General features: G+C 37.8%; 1 protein-coding gene and 1 pseudogene across 4 annotated transcripts in view; both read left to right on the forward strand.

The window, feature by feature from the left end:
* The window catches only part of Scyl2 (SCY1 like pseudokinase 2), a 65,835-nt gene that overhangs the window by 25,388 nt on the left and 17,363 nt on the right, over nt 1-23,084 (forward strand). For all 4 annotated transcript variants that reach the window (XM_087192660.1, XM_087192662.1, XM_087192663.1 and 1 more), the window contains 6 exons: nt 10,379-10,528; nt 11,799-12,020; nt 12,707-12,823; nt 13,402-13,527; nt 14,426-14,602; nt 16,178-16,300. In XM_087192660.1, coding sequence (XP_087048786.1) covers nt 10,379-10,528; nt 11,799-12,020; nt 12,707-12,823; nt 13,402-13,527; nt 14,426-14,602; nt 16,178-16,300 — 915 coding nt within the window. The remainder of the gene's footprint in view (nt 1-10,378; nt 10,529-11,798; nt 12,021-12,706; nt 12,824-13,401; nt 13,528-14,425; nt 14,603-16,177; nt 16,301-23,084) is intronic.
* On the forward strand, nt 16,610-23,058 carry LOC147823604 (acyl-protein thioesterase 1 pseudogene; annotated as a pseudogene).

The raw sequence follows: 23,084 nt of genomic DNA on the forward strand, positions 1-23,084 counted from the left end.
AGATCATTTTATTTTTTTAACAGCATTATTAATGCATAATTGGCATATAATAAACTGCACATAGGCAAAATATATAGTCTTTTTTTTTTTTGGTACCGGGGATCGAACTTGGGACCTTGCGCTTGCAAGGCAGGTGCTGGAACCACTGAGCTAAATCCTGGGCCCCTATATAGTCTTATAAGACAGATATGTACTCATTTTTGGCGTGGCTTTTTGGAGGGGAAGTGGAAGGGGAGGTAAGGAGGATCAAGATATAATATGTATATATACCAGTACCCCACAATGAATATATTCTTTGTGTAGCACAAACATATACTAATAAAAATGCTTAAAAAAATCACTATTTTGAGATTTACCCATCTTGTACCTGTTAGTAGTTTCTTCTTCTTTTTTTATTGTTGAGTAGTCGTCTGCTATATGCATATACCAGTTGGTTTACCTGTTTACCTATTGGTGATCATTTGGGTTGTTTCCAGTTTTTGGCTATTGCAAATTAAGCTGCTGTGAACATTTGTGTTAAAGTGTTTGAGCAGACATATGCTTTCATTTCTCTTGATTAAGTAAATACCTTGAGTGGAATGGCTAGATCAAATGGTATTTGAATCTTTCACTTTTTTTTTTTTTTTTTTTGTACTGAGGATCGAACTCGGGACCTTGTGCTTGTGCGGCAGGAGTCGGAACCACTGAGCTAAATCCCCGGTCCCTGAATCTTTCACTTTTAAAGAAACTGACAAAACTTTTTCAAAGTGGTTGTACCATTTTTTACTCCTATTAGCAGCTTATGAGAGTTCCGTTTTTCCCTACTTTGCTAAAACTTGACATGTTTTTGTCTTTTATATTTTAGGGTGCACTGGTAGCTCATTGTAGCTTTAATTTGTATTTCCCTGATGAGTTGTGATATTGAGCACCTTTTCATATGGTTCTTTGTTATCTGAATAGCTTTTGGTGAAATATCTGTTGAGATTCTTTGCCCAAATTTCAGTGGGTTATTTATTTATTTATTTATTTATCAGCAAGTTATTTTAAGATTTCTTTCCATGTAGTGGACACAAGTCCTTTGTTGGATAAACTTGCAGATACTTTCTTTCAGTCTTTGGCTTGTCTTATAATTCTCTTACAGTAGTTTTTAAAGCATTGTGGTAGAATTCCATCTTATCCATTTTAAAGTATACGGCTTAGTCCATTAAGTATGTTCTATTGGTTTGCAGTCATGACCATCACCCCTCTCTGCAAGTGTTTGCATCTTGCAAAAATGAAATGGTACCCAATAAACAGTAACTCCCTATCCCTCTTCCCCTAGTTCCTGGCAAGCACAATTCTCCTTCCTGTCTCTATGAATTGATTATTCTGTGTACTTTATGTGAGTGGAGCCATATGGTATTTGTCCTTTCGTGAGGAGCTGTTTCACTTAGCACAATGTCTTCAGGGTGTATTTGTGATGTTGAATGTGTCAGGTTTTCCCTCCTTGTTAAGGCTGAATAATACTCCATTGATGCCTGCACCATATTAGCAACAACTCAGGTGTCCATCAACCATCAGTTGGCACTCGAGTTACTTTCATCTATGAGCATGGACATACAGATATCTCTCTGAGACCCTGCTTTCAAGTCTTTGTGATATACATTCAGAAATAGAACTGATACGCCAATTCTCTTTTTAGTTTTTCGAGAAACTACCTATACTGTTTACCATAGTGGCTGCGTCATTTTGTACTTCCACCAGCAGTGCACAAAGATTCTAATTTCCCATATCCTATCCAATATTTTTTTGAGACAGGGTCTCACTATGTAGCGGAGGCTGGCCTAAAACTCTCAAATGGTTCTCCTGCCTCAGCCTCCCAATGCTGAGATTATAGGTGTGCACCATCATGCCCTGCTCTTTTTTAAAATAGTAGCCATCTTGATGGGTCTGAGGTGTTACAGCTCTTTGTGGTTTTGATTTGCATTTCCTTAATGATTAGTGACCTTGAGTGTCTTTTTGTGTGCTTATTGGCTGTTGTGTCTTTTTGGAGGTGCATCTGCTCATTAAGTCCTTTGTCCACTTTGGAATCAGGTTGTGGTTTTGTGAATTGTTGAGTCATAAGATTTTTTATATATTCTGGATATTAACCCTGTATCAAACATACGGTTTTCTCCCATTTGTTGGTTTCCTTTTCACTCTATATTATGCTCTTCAAATCACAGATTTTTTTTTTATTTTGGTAGCCTATTTCATATACTTTTCCATTTATTACCTGTGATTTTGGTGTCATGGCTAAGTAGTCATTGCCAGACCCAGTGTCATGAAACTTTTCCTCTATTTTTCTTCTAAGAGTTTTATGGTTTTTAGGTCTTAGGATAGATCTTTGATCCACTTTGCATTTTTCTCCCTTCTTTTGTGCTAGGGATTGAACCAAGAGGTTTGCCCATGCTGAACATGCACTCTACTGCTGTGCTACACCACAGCTCTGAGTTAATGTTTATAAATGGTAGAAGGGTCAGCTTCATTCTTTTGTAGGTGGATATCAGTTTTTCCCAGGACCATTTGCTGAAAAAATCTGCCCTTTCCCATTGAATGGTTTTAGTACTCGTGTCAAAAATCACTTTATCATATATCATGGTTCTGGGATCCTGATTCTATCCCATTGTTTGGGGATAGAATTGTTTTGCATGTCTGTCTTTATGCTAGTGCCACCCTGTTTTGATTACTGTAGCTTTGTAGTAAGCATCTGAACTTTTTTCCAACTATAAAATGGTTCCACAGATTAACTGAGAATTACATAAAAACATCTACCAAATCAGTGCCTGAAACACGTAGTAAATTTAGGGTTTTTCCCACTGGGCATGGTGGCACACGCCTGTAATCCCAGCACTCAGGGGGTTGAGGCAGAAGGATCACAAGTTCAAGGCTAGTCTGGACTATATAGCAAACATGAGGGCAGCCTCGGTTACGTAGTGAGACCTGTCTCAAAAAAAACCAATAAGTCAGTATACCACAATTTAAAATCATGTGTCAGGGGCCGGGGATTTAGCTCAGTGGTGCCACTGCTTGCCTTGCAAGCACAAAGTCCTGAGTTAGCTCTCCAGTACCAAAATAAATAAATAAAATCATGTGTCAACTGTGACCTGTACAAATTCAGTCACCTGCCCAATGTTAAAAGGCTAGTCACCCAGGTATCTCCTAAACTGTGTAATACTTTTTACACTCTTCACTGGTGGCTTGTCTTCATGTTGAAAGTTGTAAGTGAACAGTTGACAGCTTAAGTTTGGCATGGTTCTGAGTGCTGAAGGTATAGCAGTGAACAAAACAAAAAAATTCTGCCTTTTTGAAACTGATGTTCTCATGGGAAAGACAGGCAGTAAATTAGATTTTGATAAGTGACGTGGAGAAGAAAATGAAAGGAAGGGGACAGAGGAATGGTTTGGATGAGAGACACTTTTGAATGAAGTGGTCAAGGACATATCACTGAAAAGGAGACATTTGAGAAAAAACCTTGAAAATTCAAAGAATCTTGATACCTGGAAGAAAGAATGATGTAGGGAGAGAAAACCACAAGTACAAAGTTTCTAAGACAGGATAGTACATGACGTGCAGGGAATAGTGACATACATGCTGTGCTAGGGAGGAGTAAACTTGAAGGCCAGTGTGGGAGAGAAGATCGGAGGGCCATTGGGGAGCCAGGGCCTAGAAACCAGAGGATAATTTGGGCTTCACTCTGAGAGTGGAAGGCTTTAGAAGGTTTAGCAGGAAGTGGCACGATCCGAGTAGGTCTAACAGATTACGCCGGCTGTTATACTGAGCGCCAGACTGAAGAAGGGCGAGAGCAGAGCAAGGAGAAGAGGCAGGGGACTGCTGCTGTGACCGAGGCTGGGGATAACGATGGTCCTGAGTAGGAAGGTGGTCAGACTGGGTCGTGTCCTAAGTATGTGTTGATGCTAGAGATAATAGGGTTAGCTGTGTGAGAAAAATAGAGAAATACAGAAGAACTCAAAGGTTTCTGTCCTAAGTAACTAGAAAAGTGAAATGATCATTAACAGACATGGGAATGACTACAGGGAGGAAGAATTGGATTCCCCTGAGATTGTGGTGATTCCCAGACATCCAAGGAGAGAGGCCAGGAGAGCGGTCAGATCGTCATGCCTGGACTCGAGATCAGAGGCCCAGGCGGGCGATCGGGGAGCAGTTAGCACGCAGCAGAGGAGGAAAGCAGTGACGCCGAGGAGGCGCGAGTGCAGTGCAGGTGCCTGTGGTCTGGATACTGCGCCAGGAGTTTGGGGGACTGAGGAGGAACCAGTGGAGCTGACTGAAAACACTGAGCAGTGGAGTTGGAGGAGAACCAGGAACAGTGTCCTGAGGTCAGGGCACATTAGCTTGCCAAAAGGCACTGCTCCCTGGAAGCAGAGCTAATCTTCCATTTTGGTGACAAACCCGGTGGTAATCTCAGATGCGAATATAAAAATCACCAAATACTGGGCCGGGGATGTAGCTCAGTGGTGCCGCCGCCTGCGTTGCAAGCTCAAGGTCCCGAGTTCAGTCCCCAGTACCAAAAAAAATACCAAATATTAATCCAGTGTGAGAGTAAATGAACATCAATTGAATATTTGGAAACTCAGCACAGTACTATTCAGAAAAACTAAATTTCAGTGTGAAGTGCAGTATGTGAAAATCTTAACATTCTCTGTTTGTAACTCAAGAGTCAAAGATTTCCTCACCTTTTTAAAAAATGTATTGGTACATTTTAGGTATACAGCACAGTTACATTCATCATTGGGATCTTGTACCTTTACATGATGTATCTTTGTTCTTATTTTTTCCCCATTCCTTGACCTTCCCTTCATCCCCTCCACCCTCCCTAATTACAAATAATTTGTTTCCATTTTTTTCCTTTTCTCATATTTTCTCTTTTCCCTTCTTTCCTTTCCCCTGTCCCTCCCATTTTCCTTCTTCCTTTAGACCTTTTCTTCCTATTTCACAATATCTATTATACATTTTGATCCTTATTTACACTTTTAGTTTTTCACACCAGAGAAACTATTCAGGATTTACATGTGTGTTCTATTTATTTCACTTGAGGATGGCCTCAATGTGCATCCCCTTAGCTATAAATGTCTCTAGTTTCACATTCTTTATGGCTGAGTAGTACTCCATTTTATTTAAAAAAAAAACACATCTTCCTTATCCAGTCTCCAGTTGATGGGCATTTGGGCGGTTTCCAAGGATTAGCTATTACAAACTGTGCCACTATAAACATGGGTGAGCATATATCACTGTGGTATGATTCTTTTAATTCTTTGGGAAGGATACCCAGCAGGGGAATAGCTGGGTCAAATGGGACTTCCAATCCTAGTTCTTTGAGGTATCTCCATACTGATTTCCACAGTGGTTGCACCAGTCTACACTCCCACCAGCAGTGGAGCAGGGTTCCTCTTTCCCAACAGCCCCGCCAGCATTTGTTATTGGTTGATTTCTTTTTTTTTTTTTCCCCATTAACTTTATTGGTACATTTTAGGTATAAAATACAGTTACATTCATCATTGGGATCTTGTACCATTACATGAGTCTCTTGGTTCTTATTTTTTTCCCCTTCCCTTGCCCTCCCTTCACCCCCTCCACCCTTCCCTATTTGCAAAGACCTTGTTTCCATTTTTTTCCTCTTCTCATATTTTTTCCTTTCCCTTTTTTCCCTTCCCCTACCCCTCCCAATTCCCCTGCTCTTTTAGACCTTTTCTTCCTGTTACACAATATCAGTTATACATTTTTAAAATTACAATATTAAGATCTAGGAGACATTACCACAGATTTTACACAATTTAAAAGGATATAGAAAGCATATTACAAAGATCTTTTTTGAAATAAATTTGACAACTTCTAAGAAGTAACTTAGAAGACAAATTAATGAAACTAACTCTGGAGGAAATATAAAATTGGAATAGCACCTATTAAAGAAAGTATATTCCTAGCTTGAAAACTTATCTTATGACAACAGCAGGCTCATAAACATTTTAATTGATAAATTATATCAAACGATTAAAGCAGAAAAAAGAAGGAACACTTCTCCCCTCATTTTAGGAAATCAACATTGTGCTAATCCTAAAATTGAATAAAGATAATAGAAGAAAAAAGTATGAACATAGATAGAAATTTGTTTAACAAAACAAACTATTAGAAGTCAGATCTGGCAAGATGTAGAAAGTGGTTTTGTTATAGGGATGGCAGTGTTGGTTCAGCATTGGAAGATCCACCCCCAAAAGTCATTGTTTTAACAGAGGAAAGGAGAAAGCCATATGATCCTGTCACTAGTTGGAGAAAAAGTATTGGACTAAATTCTACAGCTGTTCATGGTAGAAGCTATCAGGAAACTAGAAGTAGAATAGAACCTTCTCAACAGATTAAAGACATGTACTCCATACTTCCAGCGAGACCGCCTTGTATGAATGGAGAAGATACAATGTTTTCTCCTTAAGGTGGGGAACAAGGGCAGATATGCTTACTCTTTATCTGTCCATTAAACTTTGAAACCTAGTCCCCACCAAAATAGTCTGGCAATAAAATGACACAATTAAGATAGGATTGGCACAGCAGAAGCAAAATCTTTATATGTAGATGAAATGACTGACCATCTACAGAGAAAATACTAAGAAAGCTATAGGAGCCCCTAGAACTTGTACTTAGAAAACGCAAGGTATATATAAAAATTCAGGTCTGTGTATACTTGCTATAAATGAAGAACTGGATATTGAAATTTAAAAATTAATGTAGGAGTACAAAGGACCCAGAAAAGCCAAAAACAAAAACAGTGTTGGAAGACGTTTAGCACCCAATTTTAAGACTTCTTCTAAAGCTACAGTAATCAAGGCAGTGTTGGTGTAAGGACAGACATATAGATCATTTGAATAAAACAGAATCTAGAAATAGAACCACACATTATATGGTCCACTGATTTTTGAGAGATTATTTAACATTAGCATTTTATAGAATATAAACTTGATTCAAGAGCTGAGGAAGAGACAGTGTCTTCAGCAAACGGCACTAGAACACCTGGTATCCATATATAAAAAATTAACCTCAACCCTTTTTTCCTATACATGAAAATAACTTGAAGGGATCTATGAACCTAAATAAGAAAACCTAAAAGTATAAAACTTTAAGAAGAAATTATAAGGGAAAATATTTATGAATTCAGGGTAGGCAAGAACTACCTAGGATACAAAAGATATGATGTATAAAAGAAAAAAATTGATAAATGAGATTCCATCAAAATTTAGAACTTTAAATGACATCATTAAAATTAAAAGTAGTCCTTAAACAGACCATATTTACAATGCATATAACCTATGAGCAGAATATATAAAGAATTCTTAGAGCTCATTAATAGACAACCCAATTAAAATGTAGACATAAGAAGATGATAAATAGCCAGTATAGCACAAGGAATGGTGTGCAACTCTAGAATCAAAAAAATACTAAGCAGTACAATAATAAGATTGAATTGTACACTCATTAGGGAGATGAAGTCAAAAGTTTTAAAAGGCTTGTCATGACTTTTTCTTTTTGTTGGATTCTCCCCCTTTGTGTTTAATTTGTCACGCCCAATGGATTCATTCTGCTGGGTTTCCTCGGGTTGTGATCCTCATTGTCTTTTCCTAGGGTATTGTCAGAAATTTTTTGGAGTGCCGGTTTGGTATTCATGAAGTTCCTGAGGTGCTCTTTATCATCAAAGTATCTTATTTCTCCATCAATTTTGAAAGATAGTTTTGCAGGGTACATCAATCTGGCTTGGAGGCTGTTTTCCTTTAGGGCTTGAATTACATCACTCCAAGCTCTTCTTGCCTTGAGGGTTTGCATTGAGACGTCTGCTGTGATTCTGATGGGCTTTCCTTTGTATGTGATTTATTTCTTTTCTCTCACTGCTTGTAGAATTTTGTTCTTCTGTTGGATTTCTGGAATCCTAACTATTATATGCCTCTGTGTAGATTTTTTTTGATTAAGGCTAGCTGGAGTCCTATATGCCTCACTTATCTGTATGTCAAGTTCTTTTCCCCTCCTTGGGAAGTTTTCTGCCATCACTTCTGTGAAGAGTTTTTTTATGTCATCTGCACTCTCTCCTCTTTCTTCATTCACTCTGATCAGTCTTATGTTATTCTTCTTTGCATCGTCTAGCAGCTACTGGATTGATTTTTCATGTTCCCTTACAATTTTAAAGCAATTGTTCTTTTCCTGGTCACTAATTGCAATCTTTTGTTCTATATGTGAAATTCTATCCTCACATTGGTTCATTCTGCTGCTCAGACTTTCGATGGAGATTTTAATCTCTTGGAAATCTGTTTGTATCTGTTTTATGGATTCCATTTGTTTCCTATGTTGGGATTCCATCATGTTCCTCAGATCCTCTATTTTTTTAATGTGTGTCCTCTCTAGATTTATTAATCATGTCTTGCACCATAAGCAAAATCTTTGCTGTTATCTGAGTAATTATTTCTGATTTCATTTTTCCCAGATCCTCTTTTGTTGCCAGTTCAGAGAGTCCAGGTGGTTGAGTATCAGAGTGTTCCATCTCGTTTCCCTTTGGGGTTGCTGCAGGTGATTTGGAAGTCTGTTTTTGAGGCTTGTTTATATGTCTTCTCATTTCCACGGCGGGGGGCGGGGTGTGCTTCTGGCACCCACGGGGCTCAACTTCTGTGCCCTAGGAGCTTGGGATGGCAGCAGGGGAGCTTCCTTCCAGGTCCTGGGACCGGCTGAGCTTCACTGCCCTAGGAGCCTGGAATGGAGGTGGGGAGCTTCCTTCCGGGTGCTGGGACTGGCTCACCTTCTTGGCCCTAGGAGCCTGGGATGGAAGTGGGGGAGCTTCCTTCCGGGTGCTGGGACCAGCTGAGCTTCACTCTGTTGGTTGATTTCTTGATACCAGCCATTCTTTCTGGGGTGAGATGGAATCTCAGTGTTATTTTCATCAGCATCACTTGAATGACCAGTGATCTTGAACATTTTTTCATATGTTTATTTGCTACCTTTACTTCTTTGTCTGAGAAATGTCTGTTCATTTCAGATGCCCGTTATTGAATTGGGTCTTTATATTTGGGCGCTCTGATTTTTTGAGTTCTTTATAGATTCTAGATAGTAGACCTTTGTCTGAGGAACAGCTGGTAAAATTTTTTTCCCACCTTGTAGGTTGTCTCTTAGCTCTGTTGGTGGTTTCTCTTGCAGTGCAGAAGCTTTTTACTAAGATGAGATCCCATTTGTTGATTCTTTGTGCTAGTTCCCCTGCTACTGAGGTTTTGTTCATAAAGTCTTTTCCTATGCCAATGTCTTCAAGAGTTCTACCTAACTTATCTTCCAGCAAGTTTAGTATTTCTGTCTTAATATTTAGTTTTTTTTTTTTTTTTGGTACGGTGGATTGAACTCGGATCCTTCTGCTTGCGAGGCAGACAGTGGAACCACTGAGCTAAATCCCTGGCCTCTTAATATTTAGATCTTTAATCCACTTGGATTTTAGTTTAGTGCATGGTGACAGATAGGGTCTAGTTTTAATCTTTGGCAATTTGAAATCCAGTTTTTCCAACACCATTTATTAAAGAGGCTATCTTTCCTCCAGTGAGGATGGTTGGCTCCTTTGTCAAAGATGAGGTAGCTGAATATTTCTGGAGTTGTTTCTGCATCTTCTAATCTATTCCACTGATCCTCGGGTCTGTTTCTTTGCCAGTACCATGCTGTTTTTATCACAGTGGCTTTGTAGTATAGTTTCAAGTTGGGGATTGTGATACCCCCTGCCATGTCTCTGTTGCCTAGAATTACTTTTGCTATTCTAGGCCTTTTCTGGTTCCAGATGAATTTTTGGATTGTTTTCTCTAGTTCTGTGAAGTATACTGTTGGAATTTCAATCGGTATTGCATTGAATCTGTCTGTATAGTAGTTTTGGAAGTATGCCTATTTTCACTATATTGGTTCCTCCTACCCAGGAACAAGGATGTATTTCCATTTTCTTATATCCTCATCAATCTCTTTTTTCAGAGTGCTCTAGTTCTCAATGTAGAGGTCTTTTGCTTTCTTTGTTAGATTGATTCCTAGGTATTTCATTTTTTGGATGCTGTTGTGAAAGGGATTATTTCCCTAATTTTTCTCTCAGTGAGTCTGCTTTTCTCTTTCCTTCTGCTTATATGTACACAGAAAGGAACTTGGTAGATACAGTAGTTGTTCTTTGGTTTTATAATCCAGTTTTTCCCACTAATGCTTAGATTGTCCTGGCACCTGAGAATTTTTACACTTCTGCATTTGTGATAAAATTGGACTGCTAGTTGACGTACAAAATTCTGACTGGGAGAACCAGCAATAATTATGATTTTTATGAGACATTTTATTATTGCAGTTGGAAGGATTTTTACTTAAAATAACTTTTTATTTACAGGTTTCAGAAGGATTATCATTTTTGCACAGCAGTGTGAAAATGGTTCATGGGAATATTACTCCAGAAAACATAATTTTAAATAAAAGTGGAGCCTGGAAAATAATGGGTTTTGATTTTTGTGTGTCATCGACCAATCCTTCTGAACAAGAGGTAAAGAAAGTTTTCATCTTTCAATTTTTCAAAGCCATGGAAGTTTGTGATTATACCTGGAATGGACTAGAGGGTTAGTGTAACCCTGATTCATGTGTACGGATAGACTGTGTGTATAGTAGGACATTTACATTTACACCTTCATAGAACATTTAGTACTCTTCAGCTCAACAGCTCCATAGAAGTTATTATTACTTGAGAAAAGGATGCCAGAGTTAAATAAATTTGATAGCTATTGTGTTAAATAGGGGTTTTTTTGCCCTCAGAATGCCAAACATGCTGACTACATTTGAGAATCCCTAGCAACATTTCCCCGATTTACTGAATTTAATAATCTCCTTTGGGTAGAAGAAAACCTTTTGAGAGATGGCACCTGTTATTTTTCAGATGTTTACTATATGTTGCTTTTAAAGGCACCATAATTTACCTAAAATGGATTTGTAATTTAAACAGCTTTCTTCTTCTTTCACACTGAACTATATCCCAGCCCTTCTTATTTTATATTTTAAGACAGAGTCTCACTAAGTTGCCCGGTTTTGGCTAGAACTTGAGATCCTCCTGCCTGAGTTGCCCAGTGTGGTGGAATTGAGGGAATCTGAAAGAATTAGTACTGCTTAAGTGTACTATAGACTGGCATGGTGCTAGGTCTGACTTTCGTATGTGTTTAACACGTTCCTGCCAGGGTGAATCACCAGTGGTACATGCACGACTGTCCCATCGGGCGGCTGGTGCCACTGGTGGTACAAGAGATCCGTCACTCTTATCAGACTCTTCACTAATACAATTAATTAAAAGCCACCTGATGGGACAGTGCGTGTACCACTGGTGATTCAAGCCTTCTGGCAGTGAGACATATGAATCACAGCCCCATCATGAACATGTTAATTCTTACTACAGTCTTTTGAAGCTGTTAACTAATCACATAGTGGAAGAACAAGGTTTCAAGCAACTGTCTTCTCTAAGTCCATTAAACTTGAAGCCTGTATAGCATAAAACATGAGCCAGACCTTTGCCTGGCCATACTGCATTTTCTAGGGGTAATTCCTTTAATGGAAGAGACTTCAGTGATCTCAGTTATGAGCGTTCTTATCTTTCACTTTATTGCCATGTATGTTCCAGATATGGGGGTTTGGAGATTTTAGAATTGAAGGTGATAGTGACAGTTTTACTTGACGCAGTACAGATTTAAAGATAGATTGCTGTGGCTTGATAATGGTTTGCTTTGATTGAAATATTGAATCTGTGTCATTTCTTTTCTGTTTTATTACAGCCTAAGTTTCCTTGTAAAGAATGGGACCTGAATTTACCATCATTATGTCTTCCAAATCCTGAGTATTTGGCTCCTGAATACATACTATCTGTCAGCTGTGAAACAGCCAGTGATATGTATTCTCTAGGAACTGTTATGTATGCTGTATTTCATAAAGGGAAACCTATATTTGAAGTCAACAAGCAAGATATATATAAAAGTTTTAGTAGGCAGTTGGATCAGGTATTTGCCTATTTATATTTACTTGTGTTAAAAATGTATTAAAATTTCTTGAAATTGTTTCTAAAATGCAGTTAGAAAATTGTTAAATTAGTGCCTCATTTCCATTTTGCATGAATTTCCAGTTTGCATTATTTTAATAAAAGTAATTTCTATAAGTAATGAACCACTAGTTTAAGTTTGTTACTACAACTGTAATCAGCATTTACTACTGTGAGTATTAAAGTACAGTCTAAAATGCTGGGCATTTTGTTTAAGATTGGAAACAATTTCAGGTATATATTAAAGATAAGATATCTTTTTTTTTTTTTGGTACTGGGGATCGAACTGGGGTCCTTGCCGCTTGCGCAGCAGGTGGCGAAACCACTGAGCTAAATCCCCGGCCAAAGATAAGATATCTTGCAACAGAAAATTTAGCATTTTTCTGGCCATTGTGGTGCATGCCTGTAATCCCAGCCCTCGGGAGGCTGAGGTGGGAGAATCACTGCAAGTTCGAGCCCAACCTGGACTACATAGTGAGTTTAAGGCCAGCCCGAACTACATAGCAAACTACATACTCTGTCTCAAAAAAAGAGAAAGAAGATTTAGCATTTTGTTCAATCTACACTGAGTAAACACACTATTAATATAATTATATATCTTTTTGGGTATTTTATACTCATGTTTAATGTTATTATTCTTTGGAATAGTTGAGTCGTTTAGGATCTAGTTCACTTACAAGCATACCTGAGGAAGTCCGTGAACACGTGAAACTACTGTTAAATGTAACTCCAGCTGTAAGACCAGATGCAGATCAAATGATAAAGGTGAGTACACACAGATTTCTGCAGTTGCTGGTGGGACAAAAATGAAGAAAAAAATTTAAAGTAGATTAAGTTCTAAGTCAAGATATTAGTCAATTTCGTCCTTAGATAGCATCTGTGTTTTTGAGCATATTAAATACACAATTTCTTTTACTCTTCAACAGCTAAATAATTTACATAAGTGTCATGATAGAAAAATTTCAAATAAATAGTGTTAAGAGACACAGTTATATAGACATTCTGGACTCTCAAAAAAGTCAGAACCTTTTTCACTCATATGAACATGGATTTTAATAAATAGCTACTGTTCTTTATGCTTTTAAGATATTTTACTTAATCTTTCAGTCTTTCAGAGTTAAAAAAAGTTGTTCATCCAACTCACAAGTAGTAATTCTGAATATTTGTATTTGAAAAGAAAAGTTATTTTCTTATTCTGAGTTTTATAATTAGATCTTCTATTAAACCAGTCTTTACCATTTTGCTAAATGTTTCTGAATATTTTTTCACCATATGGCAGTTTCAGATATGAGAAGTACTTTCAATTTAATGTTAATAAAAATAATTTATTTCCTTATTTTTAGATTCCTTTCTTTGATGATGTTGGTGCAGTCACGCTTCAATATTTTGATAGCTTATTCCAAAGAGATAATCTTCAGAAATCACAGTTTTTCAAAGGACTGCCAAAGGTTCTACCAAAACTGCCCAAGGTTTGTTGTTTATCAGTTTTTTCTCAGAGTCAGTATTTTTAAATTTAAAGTTTACTTTGACTTACTGTAATAATTCTTTCAAGGAAATAACATAACTTTTGCCTTGGGTACCTAAAAGACTATAAAAGGCTACAGACTAAAGCCAAAAGTTTTGTTATGGTCAGAAAATAAACAGGATTTTAAAAATTGGAAGGATACTACCTGTGTCAAGGCAGCAGTTGGACGTTAAATGTCAGAAGAGAAGTCCGTGACTGTTGTTGTGAAGTTGTCTCAGCAGTAGTTAAGAGGATACTCCTGTATTGATGTTAGCTTTTCCATTTCCTTTAGCTCCCCTCTGACTTATTAAATTATGTGTGTAAAACAGTCTGAAAAATGTTGACGAATGCTAAACGAAGCACTGGTTGTAAAGCTGGTATTTTCTGGTCGCAGAAGTTCCCGGTGTTTATCAGATAGGCACTGGTTGCCTACTGTTTGTCCAGCCCTGAACTTAAATGGTACGAAGAGTAAAGAGGAAGCATAGAATATTGTCCCGGCTCTCCAGGTTATTACAGTAAATGCAGATAGGGTTGACATGCTTGAGATGACAGTCAGCAGTGTAGGACAGTGTTTAAATTGTGATGCGAACTGTAACTAATGAATGAAGAGAGATACATCAGTGAAGGCTAAAGGAAGGTTTCCTAAAAATGGGACCATATTTCCCCTTTACCCCTGACATTCCCCACCTACACTGTTTGTCTTAGCATAGCGATAGTGTCCGATGTTTCTCTAAAAAGTAAACTAATGTTAACATAAATTATATCGTCAGTTTACCTAAAGGGATTGGACACTATATACTTCAGTGTCAATTCCAAAGGCCTAAAATAAATTTGGTTTTTATAAAAACACTTTTGCCTTTCAGCGTGTCATCGTGCAGAGAATTTTGCCTTGTTTGACATCAGAATTTGTGAATCCTGACATGGTTCCTTTTGTTTTGCCCAATGTTTTATTGATTGCTGAGGAATGCACCAAAGAAGAATATGTCAGATTGATTCTACCTGAACTTGGCCCTGTATTTAAACAGCAGGAGCCAATCCAGGTATGTTTTAGGTATTTTTGCATATTTATCTACTGTTATTCACGATAATGACTACTACTGCAAACAAAGTAAGTGAATATGGCTTTTTAAAAATTCAGGTAAGTATAAGAGACTTTCTTTTTGTATTAATTAGAAAGCTACTTTGCATATGTTTGAACCATTCCTAAAGTTAAAATTAAACTTTGCCGGAAATGTCTTTGGCTGTCTATAAGTTACAAATAAATTGCAGTAAAATTTTGCATGTATTGTACTGCTCTCAGTTGACTTTATTGAAAGTTGTATGTTTGGGAAAAGAAATACTAATTTTCCTCTAGCACTTTTAAGTATTTTTGTTTGATTTGTTATTCCAGTCTTTAATTTGTAGTCAATTTGTGCCAGTTTGCTCTCTCTTTCTTGCTAATAAATACTTTCAGTAGAAGAGGAGACTGCTTAGAGCACCATGGAAATGATGTGTATATGTGTCACAAGTGAAAAAGTTACTCTCTCATGGGCTGTATTACAATATGTATTTGCCAGGATGAAGGTCATCTTAGATTTAAGCACAGAGGGATCACATGCCTGGATTTGAATCTGGGCTTCTTTTTCTGGGTAGACTTAGATGAGTCATTACCATCTTAAAGCTTCCATTTCCTCATTTCTAAAATGAAAAGAGTTGTTGGAATAACATGAAAATTTCCAGCACAGAGTAAATATTTTGTGTTTCTGCTGTAGTAGGGCAATAGCTTGTCATTCAGCTATGCACTGTCTGATGTATGAGCTTTGTAGTCCTTCCCTTGCAGGGTGGGACGAGGCAGTGTGTGGTCAGAGTTGCTGTGGATCAGGGAACGATCAAGGAAGGAGCTTGGGCTTTGAAGCAGGAGGGTCTCCCGGACCCTTCCAAGAGTCCCCATCAAGGGGGAAGTGGACAGGGTCACGGGTTCCCTAAGCTACGCGGCTCTCGAGATAGTATCCTAAGAAACCTATAACCTGAATTCCTTTTTGTCCCTTTTGGCATACTCCCTCTCCCCTTAGTTGTTCAGTTAAAAATGTCTCTTAAAAGAATTTGAGTCTTGGCAAAACTACTCTGCATGAATAGAAGGGGGCAGTTTGTTCCTTATAAGTTAGGAATGTGGAGCAGCTAGGTTGAAAACAATCAGGGACAGCTAAAAATCCTTCTTCCTGGAGTTTCTCCTTCCAGACCTTCTCATTTCTTTCTCCCCTCTTCTCTCGAGTTTTATAGAAGCTGAGTGATGGAATCTACTTCTTTGGGCTGACTTTGCTGCCTTCAGACTTTATTTTTTAACCCAGTAGCTTTCCAGATCGTTGGTTCTCATGGGCGAGTGATTATTACTGTAGGCATGTGAGAGTGAGGGAATTAGTCTATTTAAGTGATTAAATCGAGAACAGATATTAAATATTATGTTCCCAGAGATGTAAAACACTTGATTTGTGTGTTTTTGTCTTCCACGCCTTCAGGCTAGCAACATGGTGAGTGTCAAAATACATACACCTTTGGAAGAAACTTTAAATTTTGCCATATATCAGATCTTTTAAAGATTCTAGGAGTTAATGCATGTTTTTCCTTTTTCAAAACAGATTTTGTTAATTTTCCTACAAAAAATGGATTTATTGCTAACCAAAACCCCTCCCGATGAGATAAAGAACAGCGTCCTGCCCATGGTGTACCGAGCACTGGAAGCGCCTTCCATTCAGATCCAGGTGCATTGTCGGATTTGTTTTTCTTTGATGATGATTTTGATTTTTAAAGCAGAAGGAGTGAAATACCTTGTAGGTTTAAGTCCTAATGTTTTGTGCAACTCAATAGTAAATATATTTATTGCATTGCATTAATGATACAGTCATTAAAATGTACATGCCTAACTAAAGAATCAGTTGATAAGTATGTGTCATGAAGTAGACTTGTTTTTATTAGAAAGGTGCTAGTATGGAGCGCGGGGCGGGGCCAGCGGAGGGCGGTGCGGCGCCGCGGTGGCGCGCACGTGCTCGAGCGCGCGCGCCCTGTGAGGCGGGCCGGGACTCGCCGCTCGCACGCCGCCCTTAGGCCGCCGCCGAGCGCGCTCTCCCTTCCGCTTCCGACACGCTGTCCTCCCAACCGGTGGATGTGCGGCAATAGTATGTCTGCTCCGATGCCAGCCATCGTGCCCGCCGCCCGGAAAGCCACCGCCGCGGTTATTTTCCTTCATGGATTGGGAGATACTGGGCATGGATGGGCAGAAGCTTTTGCAGGTACCAGAAGTTCACATATCAAATATATCTGCCCACATGCGCCAGTTATGCCTGTAACGTTCAATGTGAACATGGCTATGCCTTCTTGGTTTGACAACATTGGGCTTTCACCAGATTCTCAGGAGGATGAATCTGGAATTAAACGGGCAGCAGAAAATGTAAAAGCTTTAATAGAGCAAGAGTTGAAGAATGGCATTCCTTCTAACAATTATTTTGGGAGGATTTTCTCAGGGTCCTATCAGCGGTGTTAACAAAGACATTTCTATTCTCCAGTGCTATGGAGATTGCGACCCTTTAGTTCCCCTAATGTTTGGTTCCCTGTTGAAAAACTAAAACCGTTGGTAAATCCAGCCAATGTAACCTTCAAAACCTATGAAAGCATGGTGCATAGTTCGTGTCAACAGGAAATGATGGATGTCAAGCAATTCATTGATAAACTCCTACCTCCAATTGATTGATGACACTAAGAGGCCTTGTGTAGAAGTACACCGGCAGCATTGTAGTAGAGTCTAAACTTTTTCCCATGCCCAATATTAAAACTTCTAATGTTTGCAGTGTTAAAATGTTTTGTAAATTCACATCAGTGATATATAATAAATAACGTTTCCTTGTGGGAAATTTATGATCTTTTAAGTTTCTATACATGTATTTGTATAATGTGATCCAGAATATACCAGTATTAAAATAGGTGAGACATGGCCGGGGATTTAGCTCAGTGGTTCCACCGCCTGCCTCGCAAGTGGAAGGTCCTGAGTTCGATCCCCAGTATCAAAAAAAAAAAAAATAGGTGAGACAGCTAGGTTCTTTTTCTCAAATATAATTCAGCAAAATAATAAAATACTGCAACAAAATTTTTTTATTACATCATTTCAAAATTACCAGTATGCTAATGATAATTTGTTCAAGTAAAATGAACAGTTTAGGTATAAATGATTTATGCATGCTGTGACATAGTCTATGGATTTATTCCAAAATTGCTTAGTCACCATGCAATGTCAGTATTTTTCTATATATGTTCATTATTCAAAATGATCGTAATACATAAGAATTAGATGTTATTACATTATTCTTTTTTTTTTTTTTTGGTACCAGGGATCAAACTTGGTTCCTTGTGCTTGCAGGGCAGGCGCCGGAACCACTGAGCTAAATCCCTGGCCCTATTACATTATTCTTGATAATAGGGATAATGCTTTTGTCAGTATAACATGGCTCTCTTCATTTAATGGCCCCTTTATTTGGGGGATCAGTTTTTCTTTTCCTTGATGGTATTTCTTTTTAATATTTTCTTTTCTCAAGAAAAAAATGTTTTCTTTTGTGATTATCCTTCATAACAGACCAAATATATTGCCTCCCTGCCATATACATCTACTGTCAATACATTTTATAATTTGACATTCTGAATTACAGACACATGGTGTTTGAAATCTATGTAACTTTAGAAGAAACCAAACATTACTTAAACTTCTTGTATTATATATTTCAAATAATTATACTTTAGTTCAAATTTAGACTTAGTTATTTAGAATTCAGATAATAAAATCTTACTTTTTCTGTAAGCAGTTGAATAATTAGATCATATTCTGGTATATACAGAAATATTTAAGACTGATTTTAAAAGCTAATTTCTTATTGAGTCTCCTTGCCACATTACTTTTTTGTGCATATGTTTGAAACCAACTACTGTAGAAAACAATCCATTAGAAAAAATTGCTAGGGGCTGGGGATTTAGTTCAGTGGTTCTGCTGCCTGCCTCGCAAGCACAAGGTCCTGAGTTCGATCCCCAGTACCAAAAAAAAAAGAAAAAATTGCTTTATTTTTATCTGCCAATGGTCTTATTTGAAATTTTCACTTCAAATTATTTTTTAAAATTAGTCTTTTGTGCAAACACAAAAACAAAGCATTTGATTTTAAATAGTCAAAATTTGCAGATTAATAGTAAAAAATTATTTGAAAACAAATTTTGGGGTAATAAAGGTTAATCAGAACCCTATAAATATGGAAGAGTTACCATACAGTTTAAAATGTAGCAAAAATATATGCTTAATATTTCTGAACTATGTTAATTTCCTGCTGTATTTCTTTTTTTTTTTTTGGTACAGGGGATTGAACTCGGGTCCTTGCGCCTGCACAGCAGGCGGCAAAACCACTGAGTTAAATCCCGGGCCCTGCTGTATTTCAACTTACCAAAACAATGTTAAGAATGCATCTTTTTTTTTTTTTTTTTTGGTGCCGGGGATCAAACTCACGACCTTGCACTTGCAAGGCAGGTGGCGGCACCACTGAGCCAAATCCCCAGCAAGAATGCATCTTTATAGTGCTAATTGATCATGGAAATAATCTGGTAATGGACTAGGATGTTTATAATGAAGCCATATGTTTACCTGGATTTAAAAATTTTAAACAATCATTTACTATGTCATTCTGCTTTACCTTGAAGAACTGTAGACTTATTTTAGTTATGCAAATCAGTAAGATCTTATTTATAGCGAGAAATACTCCATTGAAATGTTGTGCTGTAATGTGGGGCAATGTAAATGTTTTTCATGGTTTCTATCAATGTGAAATAAAATATAATTCTGGAAAAAAAAAAAGAAAGGTGCTAGTATGGAGGAAAGTTTGATTCACTGTAGTTTGAATTGTTGTATACCATCTTTCTGCTTTCTAAATGAATAATCGTGGATGAAATGTTTAGAGTGTATGTGCCTTTTTCTTAATGCAGTTTCTTCTGTGGTGAAGTTAGTTTGTAAGGGAAAGAGATAGATGAGAAGAGAATAGAAGAGAATAATTTCATGTGACTTTTTAACCCCCAGCACAGGGGATTGAACCCAGCCCCTTGTGCATGCTAGGCGAGCGCTCTACCCCTGGGCTGCACCCCCAGCCCAGTGTCCCCGTTCTTTTTTTAAAATTAATTTTATTGGTATATTTTAGGTTGTACAGTATAATGACATTCATCATTGGGAATCTGCACCTTTACATGATCTCTCTTGGTTCTTATTTTTCCCCCTTCCCCTGCCCTCCCTTCAACTCCTCCACCCCTCCCTATCTACAAAGAGTTTGTTTCCATTTTTTCCTTTTCTCATATTTATTCCTTTCCTTTCTTTCCATTCTTAATGCATTTATAGTCCTGCTTTTCCAGGAAGGGAGTCCTTAAAATAGCATACACTTTGCCAACTCTTACTTCTGTAGTCTTTACTATTTAAATTCTGATTCATTGGACTTTCTGTCTGGAAAAACATTCAGGATTGCTATTAAAACTAACTTAGTTTTTTTTTTTTGCTTTGGAAGAATACTTGTGTTAAAAACTAAAAACCTCTCACCACACAAATGATTTCATGTTTAGAAATTTACAGTCTTTTTGCCAGTAAAGAAATTCTAATAAAGAAAAACAAAGGGATTTCTTAAATCGTTTTCTTAATTTGAGCCAAATACCACATAGTTCAGATCATTTTTTTGACTTATTTCTGTCTTTGCCTACTGTTTATTTAAGAGTTGAAGTTGATGTTAATTTATTCCCTTTATGATTAGGCCGTGGGATAAATGGGGAAGATGTACAGTACTTACCTCTATTTTCATCTCTATCGGATGAGTTGTAATTATAGCCTCTTGAAACACTGCCACAGACCCTGTACAACCAACCTGGTTTTATATTCAGTAAGATTAAGGGTGGAAAAGGAGGTTGAGGGATGTGAAAGGCCCTTTATCCCCCCCAGAGTTGACCAGAAAGTATCAAGCCAGTATTTTATTTAAAAAGTTAATATACAATTCAAATTGACTAGTACAACTTTGCTATGTTTTAGAAAGTAGCATTTTAATCTCATTCAGTATAAATCCTTGGTTACTAATCGAACCATTTTCATTGTTGCTGGTGAGAAGACTCTAATAAAGCATATCCAAACATTTGTAAGAGTCCTAGACAAAGTAGGAAACAAGAATCTTTTCCTCAAGCTTCATGCAAGTAGAAGGTTAGAATATAACTTCTTAAATTCATTTGTGAATTGAAATTTTAAATTAATTAATTATTGCAGGACTAGGAATTGAACCTAGGGTCTTTGCATTGGGCTACATCCCCAGGCCTTTTTGTATTTTGAGTCGGTCTTGCTGAGTGGTCGGTCAGGTTGCGCAGACTGGGCTCAAACTTGTCTTTCTGCCTTGGCCTCCAGAGTGTCAGGATTACAGTCGCATGCCGCCACACCAGGCTCTAAACTGATATTTGAAAAGTAAAGCTGATTATAAATATTTAAGATACTAGAGATGATTCTGGAAAATGCTTAGAAAGGTACAAGATGGGTTGCAGAAGATAGTATCCTTAAATAGGAGCACTATAAATGTGTATATTTGACATAGTATTTTGAATTACTTACCCATTAAATTAAACATAGAAACTGTTCGTTACCCCCTCCCCACCAGCACCACTAATTACAGAAAAAGTATAAAATAAGCAGAATTGCTTAGAATTTGCTGGTAGACTTCCCTGAGGTTTTCTTCTGTTTCAGTCGCCTGTTCTTAAATTCCTCATCCTGTTTCCTCTTAGGGAGAAAGCTTAGCGTTTCAGTCCTTAGCCCAGCTTCAGTCCTTAGCCCAGCGTTGTAGTCTCTAACCTCCTGCTCTGGGTGGGCTTGTGCAGCACAGCGCGTCCCCTTTCTGTGATCTTCCTTAAGGAGGCTCCTTTGTAGCAGGAACCCAGCATCTCCCTGACTGCTAACCCTTGCCCATTCTCTCAGCTGTGCAAAGTGGCCCCTCAGATGTAGCTTGTATTTTAAAATCTGTTACATGTTTTTAATTTTTTGGACATAGATTTATGAGGTAGAGTGCAATATTTCAGTACGTGTACACAGTGTATAATAATCAGATCAGGGTAATCGGCATATTACCACTTTAGACGTTTATCATTTTTTTTATGTGAAGAATGTTCAGAATCTTCCATACGTGCTCTTTTGAAGTATTCAGTTGATGTCGACCGTAGTTACGCTGCTGTGCCGCACAACATTAGAAGTTATTCTTCCCACCCATCTGCATCTCTGTACCCGTTAACCATTCCCACCTCTCCTTCAGTCCTAGGTTCTGATAACCACTATTTTATTTTTCTAGCTTCCACACATAAGAGTGTGCAGCATTCACTTTGAATGCCTCACTTACTTCACTTAACATAAAGTCCTCTGGTTCCGTCCGTGTTGCTGCAGTTAACAGGACCTAGTTCTTTTTTCATGGCCAAATAATATTCACAATATACATATCTCCCCAATTTTCTTCATTCATATATTGATGTACACCTGTGCCGTTTCTGTTCTTGGTATGTGACTAGTGCTGCAGTGAACTGGTGCTTGAGGATCTCTTCGGCGTGCTGATTTCAGTTCTTTTGGCTGTATGTGCAAGAGTGAGATTGCTGGGTTAAATTTTAGTTCTAGTGCCAGTTCTTTTAAGGTACTCTGCAGTGTTTGCCATAGTGCCTGTGATAATTTATATTACTACCAACAGTGCATGAGAGTACCAGTTTCACCATATCCTTGCCTGTAGCTTGTATTTCTTTTTTTTCCATTACTAGGTTTGAAGTCAGGTCTGGGATTACAGGTGTGCACCACCACACCCAGCTACTTGTAACTCCACAAGTTATATCACTGACATTATTCTTATAGTTCTGAGTGGATACATCTGCCTTTTGGAAATTTCGGGATGAGTTGAATAAAATACATGCCAGTACTTTGATAATTGACTCCTAGCTAACTCTTTTCTATTGCTTACTCTAAATGAATGTTTTCAAGTTTTCATGGTGTCATCAATCTATTGCACTTCCATTTCTCTCAGTAGTCTCTTCTCCTGTGCTTTGCTACCAGGATCATTTTGAATAGCATATGCTACTTATTATGACCTAGGATAACTTCTTTGGTTTTTGAGTCAGTTGTGTTTTTTGGAGACAGGGTCTTGCTATTATTTTAGCCAGGCGGGGCTCAAACTCCTGGGCTCCAGGGAGCCTCCTACCTCAGCCTCTTGTGAGTGCTAGGACAGGCGCACACCACCACAGCTGGCTTTGTGATCAAGTTTGAATGAGGTTTTTTGAACCTTTTCACTCATCTGTAAAACTGAAAAAGGATTATAACTCTTCTTTTTGCAAAGAGTTGAAGAAAACCAAATAATATGATATACATGGAAGTTTATTTTAAACTATTTGACAAATGAGCCGTGCAGATCAAAATGCTTTTGAATATGTGAGAGCATGAGAGAATCTTTGTCTAAGATTGATCTTATTTATTTTTTTAAT

This window comes from Heterocephalus glaber, unplaced genomic scaffold (assembly GCF_053883595.1).
Source record: "Heterocephalus glaber isolate CG9 unplaced genomic scaffold, H.glaber_assembly_v1.0 deba00001572, whole genome shotgun sequence".
NCBI classification, from domain to species: domain Eukaryota; kingdom Metazoa; phylum Chordata; class Mammalia; order Rodentia; family Bathyergidae; genus Heterocephalus; species Heterocephalus glaber.